The 19,167-nt window shown below is 45.9% G+C and overlaps 1 protein-coding gene across 1 annotated transcript in view; it reads right to left on the bottom strand.

Moving 5' to 3' along the window:
• Positions 1–236: 236 nt before the first annotated feature.
• RhoBTB (Rho-related BTB domain containing) overlaps positions 237–19,167 on the bottom strand; it is an 87,037-nt gene continuing 68,106 nt past the window's right edge. Inside the window, 5 exon segments of the mRNA XM_077650903.1 lie at positions 237–633; positions 635–927; positions 929–1,210; positions 1,767–1,974; positions 16,201–16,245. Of these exon segments, the coding sequence (XP_077507029.1) occupies positions 237–633; positions 635–927; positions 929–1,210; positions 1,767–1,974; positions 16,201–16,245 (1,225 nt within the window).

Below are 19,167 nucleotides of genomic sequence, written 5' to 3'. Positions count from 1 at the left end.
GTCCAATAAGTTTTAAAATTCTTAAGTATATAGAATGTCATACCAACTAGTCCCCTACCACACTCTTCTGGTTCCCACTAAGCTGACTCTTTAACATTACTACGATACACAATCATGCTGGCGTCGTCGTCGGTCTAGCGTGACAGACCAGTGCATCAGCGACGGCATTTCCATACCGACCAGCCCACCAACCGTCGATCACCGTCGCATCGGCCTATAATGTGACCAAACCCTACCTATACCGAGCAGGTTTGGAGCAATTTGTAGAGTATTTCGGAGCACTTTTGGAGCAGGCTGGTAACATTAAATGCGACTGAGAGCAATTTTGTTTGCAACTTGAGAAACTTCACGAGAACCAACATCTCGTCATAGAAAACATGCAGCAGTGGGTCCTTGCTTTGGAAGAGCGTTTGAAATCTGTCAAATATCTGAGCAGCGTTTTCAAGAAAAAATGACTTTGCTCGCAGTGTTTTGTCACAAAACGCAGATAACAGAAAACCATGCCTCATAGATGAACGCCTTGGCTGTCCAGCTTTAGAAAAGAATGCCGTGAGGGCATCATATGACTTAAGCACTCACTCAACACTAGGAAGTAGTGTCAGCCATCTCTTGTTCCCGTGCCGCAAAACTCTACTGGGGCAGCCCAGGATCATTCAGCAGCTCCTTCATGTCTGCATGCCTCGTGGCAAACTTGAAACAGTAGTGGACATCAGTTACAAGAGACTCCACTTCCATGCAGAACATATCCAGCCCAGCAGCAAAAGCGTTGTGAACTGTGGAAGCCGCATTCACCGATGTCAACCATGCCGGGCTCACTTCCTTCTTTAGCTTTCGCTTAACGCTTCTCATTGCGTTAGGGCTGTCACTGTAAAAGCATATCATGTTCTTCTTGCGAACGTCACTGAGAGTATCCTCAATGCAGGAAAAGAAGCTCATCAGCAGTCGCATGGCCCAAATGAAAGGGCTGGAGATGCTCCACCACAACATTCTCAGTGTTAGCACAGTAGTAGTGGACAAGCACGACCAACTGCTGCACCTATGCCTCAGGGAGTGGGCTCTCTTCAATCATGATGGTGTAAAACGTGTCGGGCATGTCAAGCTCCTGAACTACTTTTGCCTCGAAATATGGTCCCAGGCCATCAGAAATAATGTACGAAACATCCGTTTCGTAGCGAGCGCCCAGTGTTGCCCAGCCAACAATAACACTTGGCTAAATTTGGCTCTGTATACTTGCATTGGGCGTAAATTGCCACTTAGGTGCACCTTGGCACAGCAGATAAAATTGGCACAGCATGGCGCAATTGGCGCAGCACTTCCACCCCTGCCCATGAAATAACAGAGGCTTTTTTCACAAAGAAAGAAAGTTGCTATTCATTCCTTGCGGGGAATGCCAATGGAAAACTATTGCACGTCCTTTCTTCTTCGTCTCTGAATGCTGCACTCGTCTCGCGTCCTTACTGTGTGTTGTCAAGTTTGCGCTAGCCTTAATGGCAATTCAAAACATTGGCAGTTCCTACTGTAACCACCAAATGGAACATGTGTGTGGCTCAACTGGAGCTGCTAAGTGGTTGTAGATAATGAACGCAACCATTTCCAAATACAGAACTAGAAGTGGAGCTGCATTGAAATCAGCAGCAATTGAGAGTGGTTTCCAACAAAAGAACCAACTTGGCTGCAGCTGTATTGAAAATCTGCTTAAAATGGGCCACACATTCGCTACTACAAATTGTTTACAAACACATAAGTGTCCAAACTGAACTCTTTACCTGAACTGCTGGGTGCTGAACATGCTTCAGGTTGGTCATCCAAAAGCGCTGCTGCTTCCTGGCCAGCAAGGCGGCCCTGATGACATTGCTGAAGACTTCGGCAACACCAAAGTTGGTGAGAACGCTAGTCTCGTAGTATGCTGCCCCAATCTCTTTGGCCAAGAGGCGTCCCTGCTCAGGCCGCAACAAGTCGCTCTCCCTGAGGGGCCTGTCATAGGAGGAATGCAGAGCCTCAGGCAAATACTTTGGGCATGCAGGGCATGCAGTATTTGAAGTGCGCACACACGCTACCCAATAATGGTTAAATAATAAAAAAACCAAACTGCAAATGTGGGCTTTTTCTTTCTTACATATCTGGAGACCACAGGCCAATTTTCAAACCCAAAGCACTACTTTATACTTCACAACCCATCTCAAGACAGCACACGGGCCCCTCAAATCAGCATGGAACTGAAATAAGCATGTATACGTGTGGCCAAAATATTACAGAGCACGCTTCGGCATTTGAAATTTTCTCACACATTCTGTACAGAAGATATGGTTTCTTGGATTCAAACCAGTAAAAAAAAAAGCATTGAAAATTTCAATTGAAACCAATTGGAAATTTCACACGGTTCCAACCAACTGTACCCAATGGACCAAATCATTGAACCATTACATCCCAGGCAGTTTTCATCCCGGAAATATTCACAAAATGTACCTCGCAATTACCGCATATACTTGTGTAAGGGCTACAGTTTTTTTCTTTCTACGGTTTTGATGGGGTGTGGCACTTACACGAGATTGGCTTTTTTTCGACTACAGAGAAGCCCCGATTACTCATTCCTTTTTTTTATAATGCAACACGCAGTTTTATAATGAATTAACGCAGTCCAGTACAGGCTTTGTCAAAAACATACAGCCCACGGGGTTTGCTTACAAACCATATAGCAAGGCTCTTAAAGGGGCCATTACAGCCTATTTTCACGCATACCCTGCTTATCGCATTTAATTCCCAATACGTTAAATTAAAATATCCCCAACTTTCAGTTGATTCAGTGCAGTAAATATTTTTAAAACGAGTTTTATCCGTTTCTTCTGCGAACTGCTTGATGGTCTGGCAACCTCTGATCGCTGACGTCACAGGGACATACCCGCCCCGCGTCGTCTGCTGCGCGTTGTTGAAGTGCTTGCATGTACAATGTAGACAGCAGTTGCTCGAAAGGTTTTCTTTTTTTTTTTAGCTTATCGAAATAAAATGCACTTTCCGTGTTTACTTTTCGGAAGCCTTCAGCTTAGTACGCGAGCTGAGTGATCATTGGGAAAGTGGACTTGCTCGTGGCACCCCTTTTCTGATTGTTGAGGAAACAGAAAAACGCTGGACCCCTGCTTTATTATTTACGCTCAGAAACATGTCGTTTTTATGTTATGAGTGAGGTCTCCTTTGAGCAGTCAAGTGCTCCCGTATGTGAAAAGCGGCACGTGCCGCGCATGCCTTCGCCGAAGTGCGCCGTGAAAGCCACGGCGTTTTGTACCTGGCTACCAATTTCTTGTCCGCTATTCATCGGCTCGATAATTAAACTCAAATTATCACAACGTGGCACTAGAGTAACCTTGAGGCACGAAAGGAGGAGGGAAAAGTGTCGAATGAGACGACTTCCCCGCTGCACGTGTGCATTTGTAAGTCGAACATACATTCCCTTCTTCTCTTAGAACCCTTTTGCAGGAACCAAGCCGCTTGCGAAACCCTATGCGACTCGAATGCTTTCACTGCCCGCACCGAGAAATAGTCGCCACCGTCTACATGAGTGCTCGAAAATAATAGTACATCATTTAGCGTTTACTCTGCGTGCGCATTGTGGCCCAGGAATGCGACGATTACAACTGCAGCACCGTGCTAGCGTTGTTTACATAGCTGTGAGCAAACAGTACTGCTCGTTTGCGTGGCATAAAACGCAAGGTGGGCTCTCCTTATCTTAAATATTAAGTAATATTGCTCACAAATTGTAGTTTTACTCATTTGCACACTATGATAAAACTGCAATAATTAAGAGCCGCTGATGCTATATCCCCGGCTTAGGAAACGCTTCCCGCTTAATTGTATCTGCTTCCTCTTATGTCAACAATATTTTATCTTAAATCGCTTTGGCTAAAGATACGTTCAGACATTACTTGAAATAATGAAAACAACCAGATGTGTTGTGCATAGTCGATGACGACGGCTGCTGCTGGCTGCCTTCAGCACATGCTGTCAAGACCGGGTCATATATCGACACTTTCCCCTTATGTACTCGCGTCCTGCGATGTAGGCAGTCGTCGCTTTGAGGGCACTGTAGTCAAAACTACGCTTGACAGCTATTTTCAGGCGCTAAAACTTGCGAATTTGCTCTCCACAATCGCCGAAATCGCACACACGAATCCCGCGTACCCGCTAGGCCTAGTCACGAAAGGGGCCGGCGGTCCACCGTCGACCGAAATTCCAGAATCTGTCAAGAGTTCCCTGCTGATTAGTAACAAAGTGTAAAGATATGAAATGCAGCCTCTTGCTTCGCTTTTTTCGATACAGATAAGGTACATAAGCGCAGTTTTTCGGGCTGTATATACACCGGGCGTGAAGATTTCGCTCGGCTGCACAAGCTCAGGCGACGGAGGCGAGCGACGAGCGGCACCGTCGTGCGGTGTTTTCGGCCCGTGTCGCTTGTCTCGCCGATAGGTTCTATGCGTAGGCCCCGAATGAAAGCACATCTTCGCTGGTGCACGCACATCGCGTATGTTGCCGCAGCTAGCATGGTCCAATAAGTTTTAAAGCTAATAAGTTTATAGACTGCCATACCAACTAGTCCCCCACCACACTCTGCCAGTTCCCATTAAGTTCACTCTTTACACTCCCGCGATACGGGGTCGTTGGTAGTGCTGGCGTCGTCGTCGGTCTAGCTTGACAGACCTGTGCGTCAGCAATGGCATTTGCATACCGACCAGCCAATTGATCGGCGTCCCATCGGCCTAGTGTAACCGGACCCTATAGGTATACCGAAAAATAACTGCGTTACTATTATTAACGCTTTTGCAGCACCGGTCACTCATATATAGGGTATGACTGCTACTTCGATCGCCCGCGATAGTACAGGGGGGAATGGGACCTCGCTGCGCACATTGCAGCAACGAGAGCAGACGACGTTGCTCCGTGCATGTGCTAGTGACGTCACAAGAGCATTCAATATGGCGGTCGCTGCCAGTGGGAGGAGTTCCCCGTTCTCAATTTCGATCGCATTTTTTGGAATATGCAGTGCGTCCAGGGCAGCCAAATTTCGGAAACTGAATCATAAGCTCTTGTATTAGTTACTGAAGCACAAAACTGCAATGTGAAGAACGACCATGTCATGGCCCCTTTAAGCATGCGAGTATGCGAAAGGAGCTGCAGTGCACGGCTTAGAAGCAGACCCCTTGGGCTGTATACTTTTGACAAAGACTGTACATAATGCATTGAAAGTATGGATGATAGGACGTGTACCCGACACTACAGAAATGGACAAAAAAAAACAATGAAAGGGGGAACCTCCCTGATCACTGCAGAGATAGTAAAGATTGCGAACCAGTGCTGGAAGAGTCAAAGTTTACCGTTTACCGGCAAAGGCAGAGAGCACATTGAAAGGGAAGTTATCGAAGCATTTCACGTACAGAGAGGTGGGCCCGCATGCATAAGCACTTCGTCGGTTAAACTCAGCGGCCGGGAACTGGATTTTTTAGATGGTCATTTGTAGATCATGTCATTCCATCTTATCGTGGTCCTAAATTTTTTATGCCTTGTTCTGTGAATAGTAAATCACAGGCTTTTACGCATAAATTTAATCTTTTTCTGTATGTAATTTCCTGTTGGCTTGTTCTGGCTATGATAACGCAACGATGATAATGTACTGGCGTATAAAGGTGGTGTTTTCTGCAATAAACTCATTTGGTAGTAGGTGCTCTTTACGTCTCCGTGTCTTCCTGTGTTTGCTCCTTTGCTCCATTCAAATTTATCATGAACCAACTAGCCCAACAGCAAGTACTTCTGAAATTCTTTTGGCTGACTTTTTTTTTCCGAATTACTGGCTGCCACAATTTTTGCGGCTGCGGCCCTTACATGAGTATATATGGTAATTAGTGCAAAATACACAATGTGAGAAATATTTGCACAACTTGACCTGCATTCTTAAGACGCAAAAAAAAAGCAAAGTGCGCCCCCGCTCAACACTAACTACGGTCCAATGGTCGTGTCTTTTCTGACGTGGTTCAGGCAGCTTGAAAAGCCTTAGGCCTACCATTCTGACAATGGACCGCCAACAAAACAAAGACTCGAAAAAGTTTACATGCGCGCAGCTGCGAGGAGACGTCAGCTCTGTGTGGTGGTCCTACGCCGTTCACTGCATGAAGCAGCTTCTGAGCAATCGGCGCACACCATATCAAATGGTGTCAGAGCGCCCAGTGCCGAGCTGCAATACTGGCAAGCTCGTAGCGGCACCCGTGGCCCCAGGTAATCCGGCTCCCGAATCCGAGACTCCCATACAGAGTCAAAATAGAGATATAAGAGAAAAATATATACAGAAAACTCAGACCACCCACGCGGCTTCTGTACTCACTCGCTTTGGGCTTGGCAACTCCGCGGGTGCTAGGTCTCGCGCTCCCTCGATGCGGACCACGTGCTTCTCGTGCTGAAGAAATTCCAGGGCAAACTTGAAGAAAAAATGTGCTGAGCATGTCGAAAAGTTCAAACATGCTGCAGCACAATCCATCTTGCACTCAAGAAAGCATGCCGCAGGTCCTAGCAATCAAAATTCACGCTAGGCCTCGCACTTGCCAAGCCCTGACAAGGAGCGTTCCTCGAACCAGACAGTCGTCCAATGTTCTGAGAGCAGGCCCTAGGTTTGGCCGACAAATGTGGGGTTGAAATCGGGGGAAAACTACGTTCTCCTTGTTTAACCGCTGCTGACAGAGTTCAAAACCGCCGACCCCACACCGTGGTCGCGAGGGCACGCGGACCACAGCAAGCCTAGCTCTGAGGGAAACAAAAAAAACTGGAAAATTGGTTCTGAGGGAAGAAAATGATGCATGCCTTGATGGACACTTGAACCGTACCATATTGGAAAGGAAAAATGAGGGAGGTGCCGTACTGGAGGTCTCCAGAATAATTTCTACCACCTGGGGACCTATTTACGCGCACTGGCAGCGCAAAGCACACGGGTGTCCGAAATGCAGCCGCCGCGGTCGGGTTCAAAACCGGGGTTCAAAACCTTAACCACTGAAGGAACGACACTCCGGCTGACACAAACAAAATACTTATTGCTGCAGAAACAATTATGTAAGCTGGCAACAAAATACGCAAAGGAATCAAGGTCATCGGACTCAGCAGCAGGTTACCAGCTAATGTTTGCCCACGCTAAGGCAGGGGAGAAGCTCTGAGAATGGATGGGACGAGCTTGCAGGAAAATGTTCCCACAAGGCCTCGCCCCGCTGGTGGAGAGCTGAGTGCCGCGCCAGAACGTCAGTGCGTGTTGAGTTCCTGAGACAGAGAGGGAGTGCTCCCGCGCGCGCACAGCACTCATGCCATACACAACGCTCGTGTCGCTGCGACATGGATGCTCTCTCTTGTTAGTTAAGGTAACTAAGGAGAGGGATGATGCATCACGGGGAAGCAAACCAAAGGGGACAGGGCAAGTCCCCACAAGTGTCATTTCTATTCACTTTTTCTAGGTAAGGTAAGAGATGCGGTTGATTGCCGAAGTGTACTCTGTATTAAGGCCGGGACTTCACATTTAGGCAGAAGTCAATTTAATCCAACATATATTACTGCTTAGCTTCAACAGCTAATTTTAATCAAACCACCTGCTTGAAGACAATGGTGTTAAGAAGGGGTAAACTAATTTGACCAATGTATACACAGCATACGTACACACCAAGTGCTTTTACACTTGCAACAGAGTGCCATACTGCTGAATGAAATTGGAGCCTATGGACATGCCTACTTCTGCGAAATGCCCCAATAACTACTAGCTACATATACTGGGTAACCAAGGTTTTAAAGAGACGGAATGCCATAGCCAAGAGAAACCCATTGTGTGCTGTTGAGAATAGTTGCCAGAAATCAGAATTTTTTTCTCCAAAGTTAATTAGTAAATACTAATTAGATAACTTTTTACATATTGCTTTTAGGAAGACAGAAGTTGTAGATTGTCTTTAAAAACAGCTGGCTGAAATGTTCGTATCAAGTTACCATTTATGCAGTATTATTTACCGGCCTTGAAAGTCCATGAAATACAAAAGTTACCACGTGAGAGCTGCTGCCGTATATTGATTGCCCAGTGCACACGCAAAGGGCCGCTGAGGTCCAGGGGTAAGCGGATTGTCTTCTTTGAGGGGACACGTAAGTAACAGTGCTGTCACTTGAGTAATACTTGCTTGATGAAGGAGAACGTGAACGGAAGCGCTGAACTAACAACTTTTATTTCAGAGGAGACGGGGACAACATATTTATGCAGTTTCTAGTCCAGACCCGACATAGAAGGCTAGGTGAGAACCATTTTGATCTTGAAAACGTGTCAGGAGATAGCAAAAAAGCAGAAAAAGGCGTGACAGGGAGAAAAATTTTGTATTTTATTTATTTTTTTGCGGCAAGACAAGAAGGAAAAGGTGGTAGCCAACGAGATAAGCAAAGCTGCTCTTTCATTATAATACAACAAGGATACAACATGCTGCGATGGCGTAAAGGTAGAACATCCACCTCGCGTGCAAGAGGACCGGGGTTCAAATCCTGGTGCCGCGCAATTCTCCACTGGGTTAAAAAAAAAAAAAAAATCTGCATGTCGATGGAATTGCATAACCAGGCCTGGAGTGCGGCCTGATCTCGGTGACCAGAACCGACAACGCACTCTCTCACCAGAGCAGGATTTGGCCACCCTGGTGTAGTACTTGGCCACAACCTTCTATGATCAAACCTTCTATGAAAATCAAAGGTTGCTAAGATGAATGGCCAACAAGAAACAGCAAAAAAGCCCACTGTGATAAAAATGAAACATGATCTTAAAAGCTAAAAGCAATTAAATAGGCAGAAGAACAACAAGCAACACAGCAGAAAGCTAGACAGATAGAAGGGACGATGAAGTAAAGGCAAAGTGAACAACTGATGAAGGGTGCACAAACGAAGAGAATAAGGCAAATGTTATGAAACATGACTAAAATCAGGAGTCACGTGACAGATAAGCAAGTTCTTTTTCTGATAGCAAAACTGGAGGTTTGCTTATGCACTGTTCTTTCAATGCTAGTATCATGGCTACCTCAGTGATTTCACAAGGCCGCCTGTTTCTGTCCCTTGCTATGACTTCCATTTTTTTTTTTAATTCAGGCTAGCAGCCTGTTTCCAAAGCTGTACAATCGTAACAACGGATGCCAAGATGGCGACATCAGCAGCTTTGCTGATTTTTGTGGTCAGTGCCTCTCCTTGTCTTGCCACAAAAAAAAAAATTAATATAAATTTCTTCTGCCTGTCATGCGTTTTCTGGTTTTTTAGTATCTCCTGACATGTTTTCAAGATCAAAATGGTTCTCACCTAGCTTTCTACATCATGGGTCATGTCTAGAAATTGTATAATATGTTGTCCCCATTTATTCTGAAATAAAGGTTGCTAGTTCTCTACTTGTCTGTTGACTTTTCGTGCTGGTTCATCAACGATCATTGCAGTCACAGGGTAGCTTTTGCGTTTTGCAAGCTTTCTTTTATGGCAGGCTGTTTTTCAAGGGGAACTACAACATTCTCGCTGACACTTTGTTCCCGACAATATTGTCACGTACTGGTGACGGCAGTCGAAGCAGCGATGAAGACGGACGAAAGGGTCTTCTAAAAGAACTGTTTATTGGGCTGACTTGCACCCAAAATGGACTGAATCACTCAGCGGCGGCGAAGCGACAAACGTGCTCGGCGGTCGTCGAACAGAATGCTCAATTTAAAGCTGATAGCGAACTTTCGAGATAAAGAGCGCAAAGTTACTAGAACATTCCGGAACAACGTAGAATCAGCTCTGCCTGGCTGCGATCAATCGAGATAAATCTAGTCGCGTCTTGCGTAGCAAACAAAGCGATAAAGTGATGTGGCGGCAGATTTGAAAAACGAACACACTGCAAATATTCGCGGCAATATTTAAAAGGTTAGCTAACCAGTCTTTATAATTAAGTTCCCAGATCGGAAAAAATACTGCTGACTTGGCGATTCTCAAAAACACTCATCTGGTTTTATTCTCCAAGAACACAGCCTTTAGCTTTAGCTGAGTAACACGGTATATGCTAATAGATTTTTATGCATAGAAAATTATGTCGTAAAAGTGGGCACACAGAATTTTCATTCCCAAGAACAATGATAATTCCACCAGAAGCTCTCATAAAAAAATTTGAGGTGGCAGTAACCCCCCCAATAGCAATCTAACCACTGCGAGCTTTTCGTTCAAATGTTATTGACAGACTAACCGTGACAAGCATTTTGTTTAAAAAATATATGCACACTGTAACATCATGAATCAGTAAACCTGAAATCTTTATGACTTCACAACAGCAGAACAGAAATATCTACAAGGGTCGCTGCACATCAGTAAAGAATGTACCAACAGGCACAATCTTTAATGGCCACCTGAGACCAAAGAAACATATGATAGTGTAAATTCAAGTAAAGTCGAACCCACATATATCAAACTTGCAAAAATACGCCTACGAGTTTGATATAACGAGTAATTCAATATAAATGTAGCAGTAAATTTAACAAACAAACCTATTAAGATGGAGAAAAATTCATTTTTATGATAGCCACTTACAGCACACAGATTACCGAGCGAAACAGTCATGAATTTTTTGTTTTTTCATTTTCATTGTCTCGGAGACAACACATTCTTCAATGTTACTGAGGGACTCTTTACAACTGAGAATGCAGCCTTCTATCGACGCGCAGTAGTAACGAACCACGCTGAGCGCATGGAGCACATCAAAGCACGTGGGTACAGTTTCTCTCAAGTCACAATTCGCATCAACAGTGTTCTGCATATCCATGCCGTCGGCAATCATGTCTTCGTCCGCAAACTCTCTTGCAGTCTCAACGTTGTCGTCCGTGGAGACAAAGCTGCCTGTGGCTGCCCCATTACAAATAGCGCCAAGAAATTCGGACAACTAGTTCCACAAATCAAGACCCACGACAGCTTCGCCGGGCTTACACGGCAAAGAATTTTCTCCATCTTCTCCGGCAAAGCAAAGATTAGAATGCCAGAAGCAGTTCTGTATAGTTTCATTCCTGACATCATTCCACGACTCATTCAACATAGAGAGGACGCCTAAAAGGTCATTTTTAGGTATCTTCCAGTCCTCAGGGTCTGCAGGAGCCGTACAATCAGATGTTTCCCACAACTGACCTTCACCGCGCAGATTATCACCTGGTCAAAAGGTTGAAGCGCTGACATAGCGTTCAACAGCAGGAAGCGAAGTGCAATGTTGCTGAAGCTAGCACTGCAGCGGCAGGCACAGCTGTCGTCTACGATGAGGCAGACATTGCAATCTTGGCCCAACAGGTCGTTGTTCCAAGATTTCAGCTACTTGGTCAAAAGCACGTTCCACAAGCATTGCAGACTGGTTTTTTTCCGCCGGGTCTCTTCTCTGCTTTAGCCCGTACATCAGCCTTGTTCTTCAAAACGGTGCTCAGCGTGCTTCTTGGAATCATGTACACTGCGGCAACTTCGGATTTCTTCTCACATTGTTCAACTCACTAAGGTATATAATTTCCCGTTTGATGGAAAAGGGGAGGTTCTGCCATTTCGCAGCTGCCATCGCGCGCAAGCAGAGACAACGAAAACCTTGCGAAATTGCTGACGGCAGTACAAAGCACTGTACATGCGAACTACGTGACAATACATGCACAACTGGCACAATGGTCTAAAAACGCATATTCTCATTGGCTAAGTATGTGCCCGCTGCCATGTCATGAAAAACTCATGTCATCATTAGTCTACAAGTGCTGCGTAGCACCATAGCGCCAATAGCAATAGCAATAGCACCCGAAGGTCCATGCTTCGGGCAACCTGCCCGGATTGTAATTCTGGCGGATGCCAAATGTCTCCAGCGAACGCCCCCTTGACAAGCCCCGCTGCTGCGCCGCAAGGAAGCGGCGCAATGTGAGGAAGCATCGGCGAGCGACGGCGAGCTGCGACACACTGAGGCACCAGTTCCCTTGCCGCGGAAACCAACCGCGCGCGGCCGATTTGAAGTTGGAGGCCAGCGCGCCCGCTGGTTGGACCTCTCGGGCCGCCGACAAGCACTGCCTTCGGATTGAACTGTTTGAGTGACAACGGCCGCTTGGAGCAGACCGACACACCGTCAGCCGAGTGCTGCTCACGAGTGGAGCCGAATGGTTTGATGCGATCGAGTCACGCCGGTCGTTGCTGTGCGAGAACAGTCGCGTTTAGTAGCTCTCGGCCCCCGCGCCGATCTTGTTTTGTGCAATGTCCTGTAAATAGCGTATAAAACGCCTTTCGCTAATCTCACCGACACCTGGCTCGGAGTCTTCGCTTCCGCCAAGAGAGCTGGCAGCGCTCAGTCAAGAAACGGGTGGCGAGCGCTACGTGACCATCTCCATGGCATAACAAGGCAGAAAAGCTAACCTCCAGAGATGCGCTTAGGGAAAGCCAGCTTCTCGAGTCGACCGAAATTGTCCGAAGTTCGACGTTAATCCCGGGAGGTGTGCTGAGGGAAAGCCAGCTAAGGGATAGCCATACATTTTCCTATACACTCATGTTGCAGCTTTAGGGTGCTCAGAAATTATTCGGTATAAAGGATAATTCAATCTAACTGAGTTTGATATAATCGGGTTCGACTGTATACCACTCAGTGCCCTGTTTCTCGCGGTCATTAGCAGTTGAGCTTTACTTTAGAATCACTGCACTTATTGTAGAAAAAGAAAAATGTAGGAATAACACTAGTCCTGAAAACTGCTTGCACTCCAGAGTATAGCTGCAGTACTGAGGTCATTACGTTTCATCATGTTCAGAGGGCAAAGACAGAAGGCAATATCCAATCAAGTTCACGTGTTTAAGAAAACAAGAGGGGTCAAAACAACTTATGTGCGCTGACTCAATATCACTGGTGTGCTTAGCTGCAGCTGGTCTCTTCAATATGACTTTTCACTTAGGGATACACAGCATAAAGTTAGGCTTAAAGAATGGCATTAGCTTGAGAGAAGCTTCTCGCACCCTAGAAAATGTATCATGAAAAACTGATGGGCAAAAGCTGGTCTGTTGAGCTGAGCTAGAAAGAAATATTGGTTCCTCTGGAATTTCCAGTGATGGAGATCGAACTGTGAAAGAGCAAAACAGTGCAGTGCCATCCACTCGTGCTCACTCAGCTATGGTACAGTGCACACAAACGAGGCCAGCGAGGGCCCGGTGGCACAGGGAAAGTGTTACACAGCAAACAAACAGTCATTCTTATTACTGCAGAACAGGGGGAGTCAGCAGACAACAGCTTCTCGGTAGCATGCATTGTATTTCATGTGGGACCGCACACACAAGTTCACCTGCCCGCTTGTCAGGTATCTACTTTCGCAATGAGTGCAAGACAGATGCTGAACTGGCTACTCTGACACAAGGAAGTATCGGTAGCATAATAATGCATTCCAACGCCCGTAAAGCACTGCCTTACATATGACCTCATGGTGTTTCAAGAGGGCTGCCCATCCGAGAATTCTTCCCAGACATAGCTGTCATTCACTGCCCCACTCCCCTACCCTCCTCACAACATGCCTCCAAAAAGTGGGAACAGCCCGGCCAATCTTGCTCTCAGTGTTCTCATGATATCGCGGCGCTGCATGTTGCGATTTCCCCATTCCGGCCATCAGTCACTGGTGGTAACCTTTTTTTCATGCAAACTGCCATGCCAGCTGTTGTGAAGTCAATAATCATATTTTCCTACTGCAGATCAATGGCCTCTCAAAGTAATTTCAAATTTGTACTGTTCTGCACTAGCTACGGACTTCCCAACAAACTCCCCTGTGCCCTCTCCCCGCCAAACTCCCTGCTGCTGCCACTGCCCTTCCTTGGGTCCTGTTCCAAGTTGATACCAACTTGAGTTTGCTGCCTCATACACACCACCATGCTGTGCTCAACCCAATCTGAAGCTTCTTCATCAGCCCTATAGGCTTGTACTGGCAGGATACAGATGCGCATAAACTGAGAGCGCCTGACGAATGGTCCAAAACTGCAGTAATAGACTTGTTCCTTTCAAGAGCACCAATGCACTTTGCCTATTTTCATCACTTATCCATCCCAGCCAAGGAAATGTCCCCACTATTATACGTTTTCCCACTCTACGTTTTCCCACGGTTAAGGTTGTTAAAACAACTCGTACAACTAAAGGCAAAAACAATTCATAGTGCTGTTGGCACCACAAGCACAAGGATGAAGACAGAGTGATGACAACACAAGTGCCCACAAACAACTGACAAAATTTATTCGAAGCCAACTCACCCAATTTTCAACCCTTTTGAAAAATAATTGACAACAATGAAATTACACTTCGCATAACATGCAGGGGTGTGCGAATATTGAAATTTTCGAATACGAATAGAATACAAATCGAATATGAATATGAAAACTTGGCTTCAAATATCGAATCAAATATTTATTCAGTAAGAAAAAAATTTAAGAAAATGATAAACAAATTTTTTTGCCCTTATTTTTTTTCTTCAAAATAGTATAAGGTCTTTGCAACTGAAATAAAAGCTAAACTGACTGGGGACCATATAAAAAAACGATCTGCACAGAAATGTATACCACTTGATTAGATAGCATAACAGTATATGAAACCTGTAATGTGGTCGCACAAAATGAAATCCATGAAATGATGCATGACTGGCAACTAAAAATAACATGATGGCTATAATAATTCAAATTTCAAAGGGCCGGAAGAAATGCCCGGATTATTCAAAGGTCGATTTACAAAATTCTTCCGCCCTCAAAAAGCAAATTCCGATAAAGTGGTGAAGCCTTTTGAGGAGGCTCCATCGCACAAACACTGAAAGCCCATGACGAGCGCGCAGTTTCAGTATGCTGGAAGAACAACGCAAACTTAAGAGAGGGGGCACGCACACTGCCACCGGAACGGCGAGAAAGACAAACGACCAGGAACACACCAGTCAGCATCCGAAAGCAGCGCGGAGCTGGGCTCCGACGATGGGCGAATGTGTAGGCTAGCAGCGAAGCTCAGAAACCGAAACTACACATGCAGACTGTCTTTTGGCCTGGCAACAGGAGTCTCCGACCGTCACCACGCCTGGCACTAAGTGGTTTACAATGCACCATGCAATATGCGGGATTTTTACACGATCATTTCCTGTGCTGTGACACCTCGGCTCGCTCCTTCGGGAGCCTCATGCAAAGTTCCTCAAGTGGGCTTTCCCGCATATCAAGGCTAGGAGAAGGCAACCGGCCAAATTACTTGGGTGTGGGCATTAAGCATGAAGGAGGATCAAAGAAAAAGCAGCGTGCTTTTTCGCTGCGATCATTCGAATCCGGTGTCGTATTGCGGAACGAGATTAGGCCTAGCAGCGTCCGAGTGCAACACGTTGATAAATGAAGAGATCGAAGAGGATTGTTTTCCTGAACACGATCATGGGATAATTTGCCTAGATATTGTTATGCCATGTTTAACAAAGTCGGCTCAGTATATGATCTCGCTAGTGAATATTTGAAAATTTCCAATTATTTGGAAATTTTCGAATATCAATTTCTCGAATACTTATATAAACCGAATGTCAAAACATATTCGATTCGTTTTTGAAATTTCAAATAATCGCACACCCATAAATATATGCAATTTTTTAAGACTGTTCGTAAATAACATTTTTTTCATGAGCCACAATAGCCCACCTCTGCTATTAGCATCCTCGGGATGTAGGAAATTCAGTCGCACAAAATAAGTGATGCCAATGTATGCAGCTCCCCAAGCATTATAACGAGCAATGACAGGCCGGCTGATCAGCACAGTGCAAGGAGGCTGTGCAGAGAACAAGCCTTCTGTCTGGAAGCTACTGTCCCATTTGCCACACAAAGCACCAACGACTCATTTCGACTGGTGGTTCACCATCTTTCATTCACAACTCGCATCATTATGGCAGTGACTCTAGTAACGCCTTCACCACGGTTTTCAGGACCATGTGCCCCTCCCTCCCCTCATTCTTTTTCATGCAGTGCTGTCCAGCCAGCCAACCAATGCTTGCAGACTGGGTTAGTATCATGCACGGCTTGCACAAGAGAAGTGAGCCTCACTGCAAATGCAGCAGCTCTGAGCAAGCAAGAAGGGATGAGCCCTACTGGATCCACTGACAGGCATGCAGCAATGACCACAGCCCCCCTAAAAAAAGCATGCACATTTTGGGGGGTTGACTGAGACAGAGGTACCTTCCAAATTCTGGAAACCTGCATGACACACAGGGATGGTGCCCCCTGCAAAAGCACAAAGCACCACAGTTACAGTGTACCCAAACAACCTAACAGGAGGGTCACGCACATCATCTACACACTTTTTGAAAACACTCGTGCCGATTTTATTCGATGGTTGCGAACTCACTCGCGCAGGGCTCAACAGCTTCTTTAGGGTGAACACCTCTTGTCCCACAAGCAATATTAACAATAAAAAATCACTCGGAACAAGGACAGGACTACAAGGCGTAAAAGTCAGGACTCTAACCTCTGTGGCCACCAGGAACTCAACGGTAATGTTGGCTGTGTGTGTGCGTGTCCTTTCCCATAATGGAACATGATTTTTCGCAGTCCTGACCTTGCTCTCTGCTTTTTCAGCTTACTGCTGAAAACTTTCATTAGGCAAACTCCTGTGCGCCAGTGAGGAGTGAGTATTTTCGTCCTCCAAAACAACAGTTGCAGCATGCCCAGTTTTGCCAAAAAAAGTCGCTTGCACCATGTCCAGCTTTCCCGAAAACAGTCTCATCATATTTTTGTACACACAGCTGCTGGACTTCTGTTGATGGATCTCAACAAAAACCCATGCTGCAAAGTGACATTTATTCCTCAAATCTAAAAGGTAAATTCAGGTCTCACCACTTTTAACAATCTCAGAAACAGGTCTAGAGTTTCCTCAGTTGAAACTTAGGTAGAGGCAGCTCTAGACATAATTAGGCTCAATTATGGCAGGCACAACCCAACAACTGTTATGACCACCAGTGGTCACATACAAAGTAACCTCAAAAACAGTCGCCCACTGATTTTTCAGACTTGGAGGGACCAGGATAATGGTATGAATTATCGAAGTCAGAAAACTCCATGTACTTAAAAATAAAACACCTTTCTGCGAAAACCCAGCTTTAAAAATCGCGAACTTTGCCACTCCCCTGTACAATTCTCAAACAATAATATAGACGTCTTAGACAGGGTGATGATTTCATCATGCCTACACCACCTCACGTAACGATACCAAACAGTCAGTGCGATACAGCCGCAGGTCGTACCACATATAAAAAAATTCACAAGGCACACGAAGCAATAACAGTCTGTTTTCATGGGCAAATGACGCTCGCCAAAACTGATAGAGAGAACCCCCTCATCCCCCAACCCTCACCCCCTTATCTTCCCCGCACCACAAGCGGCTGTTTAGAATGTTTTCATTTGCTAGTTTCATTTTCATTCAGTCGTTCACATGGCGCCACCAAGAGGCAATGCCACAATCATGTGGGAATAAAAAGGGATGGCACAAGCAGTGCATGTGTTGTTTGCACAGTGGAACGCGGTGTGTGGTCTTCGGAGTGTAGCCGCTGACGGCGACCACCGAGCCGGTACATGTTTCGGCAAGGGCCGTCATGCTCGTAACAGCGGCTTTGGCTAAGCCGCGGCGGACGCTGCAGCTGTCCCATTTTCAACGTGATCGCAGGCTCCTCTTTGCAGGCCACCTCGACGGCAACAAACAGTGCGCCATTATCTCAAGTGACAACAATGAAGAACTAATAGCCAAGCCTTGCAAGGCTTATCCAAGCCAGTTGTATGATTGACTCTGTTTAAATCCAAGATGGCGCCTTTCAAAGCAGTGAGGAACTGCTTTATTGCGAAAGCGATGTACGCCTGCATCTATATTAGACCGAAAAAAATGAATTTTCAGTTGAAAAACATCTCCACAGATTTGCTGGCACCTATATTAGTCGAAAAAACCAAATGTTCAGGCTTCAGAGAGTCCTAAATAACAGTTACAAATATGTACACGTTCTTATGAGATGGTTAACAGTTCATGAATGAAGTCCGAAATATCACGCAGGTGCGAACTACTAGAGTCCGAAAAATCGGACAGCTACTTAATGCACACGTGAAAGTTTAAACTCCTTGACACTATTAAGCATTTACACCTAACGTACACATACCTGCATGCATACATCACAGGATCGAATCACAAGAGATTTGCAGCAGTGTTTTCAATGCTAACTGATCCTGCTCACATTTGTAGGTGATCCACGTACTGTTCCCGTTTTGTTCGAGCACCGCCACCTTTCAAGAGCGGGTGCCTGGCGCCTGCTTGTGGCACGCTCCTGCTGATTTCGAGTCGTCGGCAATACTTGGCAGCCTCGTGCTGCTGTTACTATCGCCTACGCCTACCTGCGCAAGGAACCGTCACCATCCACTGCGCAGGAGACGCCGTTAGCAATGACTACAGCGCCCCTGGACTCCCTACAAGTACCCGCGAAGACAAGCACTCACCAGGATTTGCAGCCGTGTTTTCAATGCTAACTGGTCCTGCTTACATTTGTAGGTGAGTGTACCCGCCTTTTTGCAGGCATTACTGCTTCTGTTACTGGCTGCGAACTCCATTTGTGCATTGTTGACTGGGTATGGGTATCAATCTGTGCATGTATCGTGTCCGCACAGGCTCTTTTGTTGCACGCAACAGAGGGACGAGCTCGCAGCCTGCAGTATGCTTGAGGTCATTAGGTCTGCGCCATTGGTGGAAACCGGGTGGACGCTTACTTATTGTCTTGTCCTGTGTCACGCACCTACTGGTTTGTGCTGGCAACGTGGAAACAAATCCAGGCCCGGACCAATCGGAGCATATTCTATCCTTTGTGAAATAACTAGCCTCGTCATGTGAAAAGTTTCAAAAGGAAACATCTAGCAAACTGAAAGAAATTCATATGAACATCACAGAAATCAAACGACGGCTCTCAACACTTGAGGATCGCCTTGCTGTCGTCGATGACCTGCGCGAAGATGTCGACAACGTGAACTCAACGATTAATGAATCTCACGCTCAGTTAAAATCTATGGAGTCAAGGCAAACAGAGCAGGCAAATCTGGTCCTTGACGACCTGAATAACCGGATGCGCAGGAACAACCTGGTTTTTAAGGGCATTGCAGAAGACTCACCAGAGA

The sequence above is a fragment of the Amblyomma americanum genome, chromosome 1 (genome assembly GCF_052857255.1).
Source record: "Amblyomma americanum isolate KBUSLIRL-KWMA chromosome 1, ASM5285725v1, whole genome shotgun sequence".
In the NCBI taxonomy this organism is placed as follows: Eukaryota; Metazoa; Arthropoda; class Arachnida; order Ixodida; family Ixodidae; genus Amblyomma; species Amblyomma americanum.
Note: the sequence above shows the minus strand (reverse complement) of the source record. Positions and strands in the feature narration are given on the sequence as shown.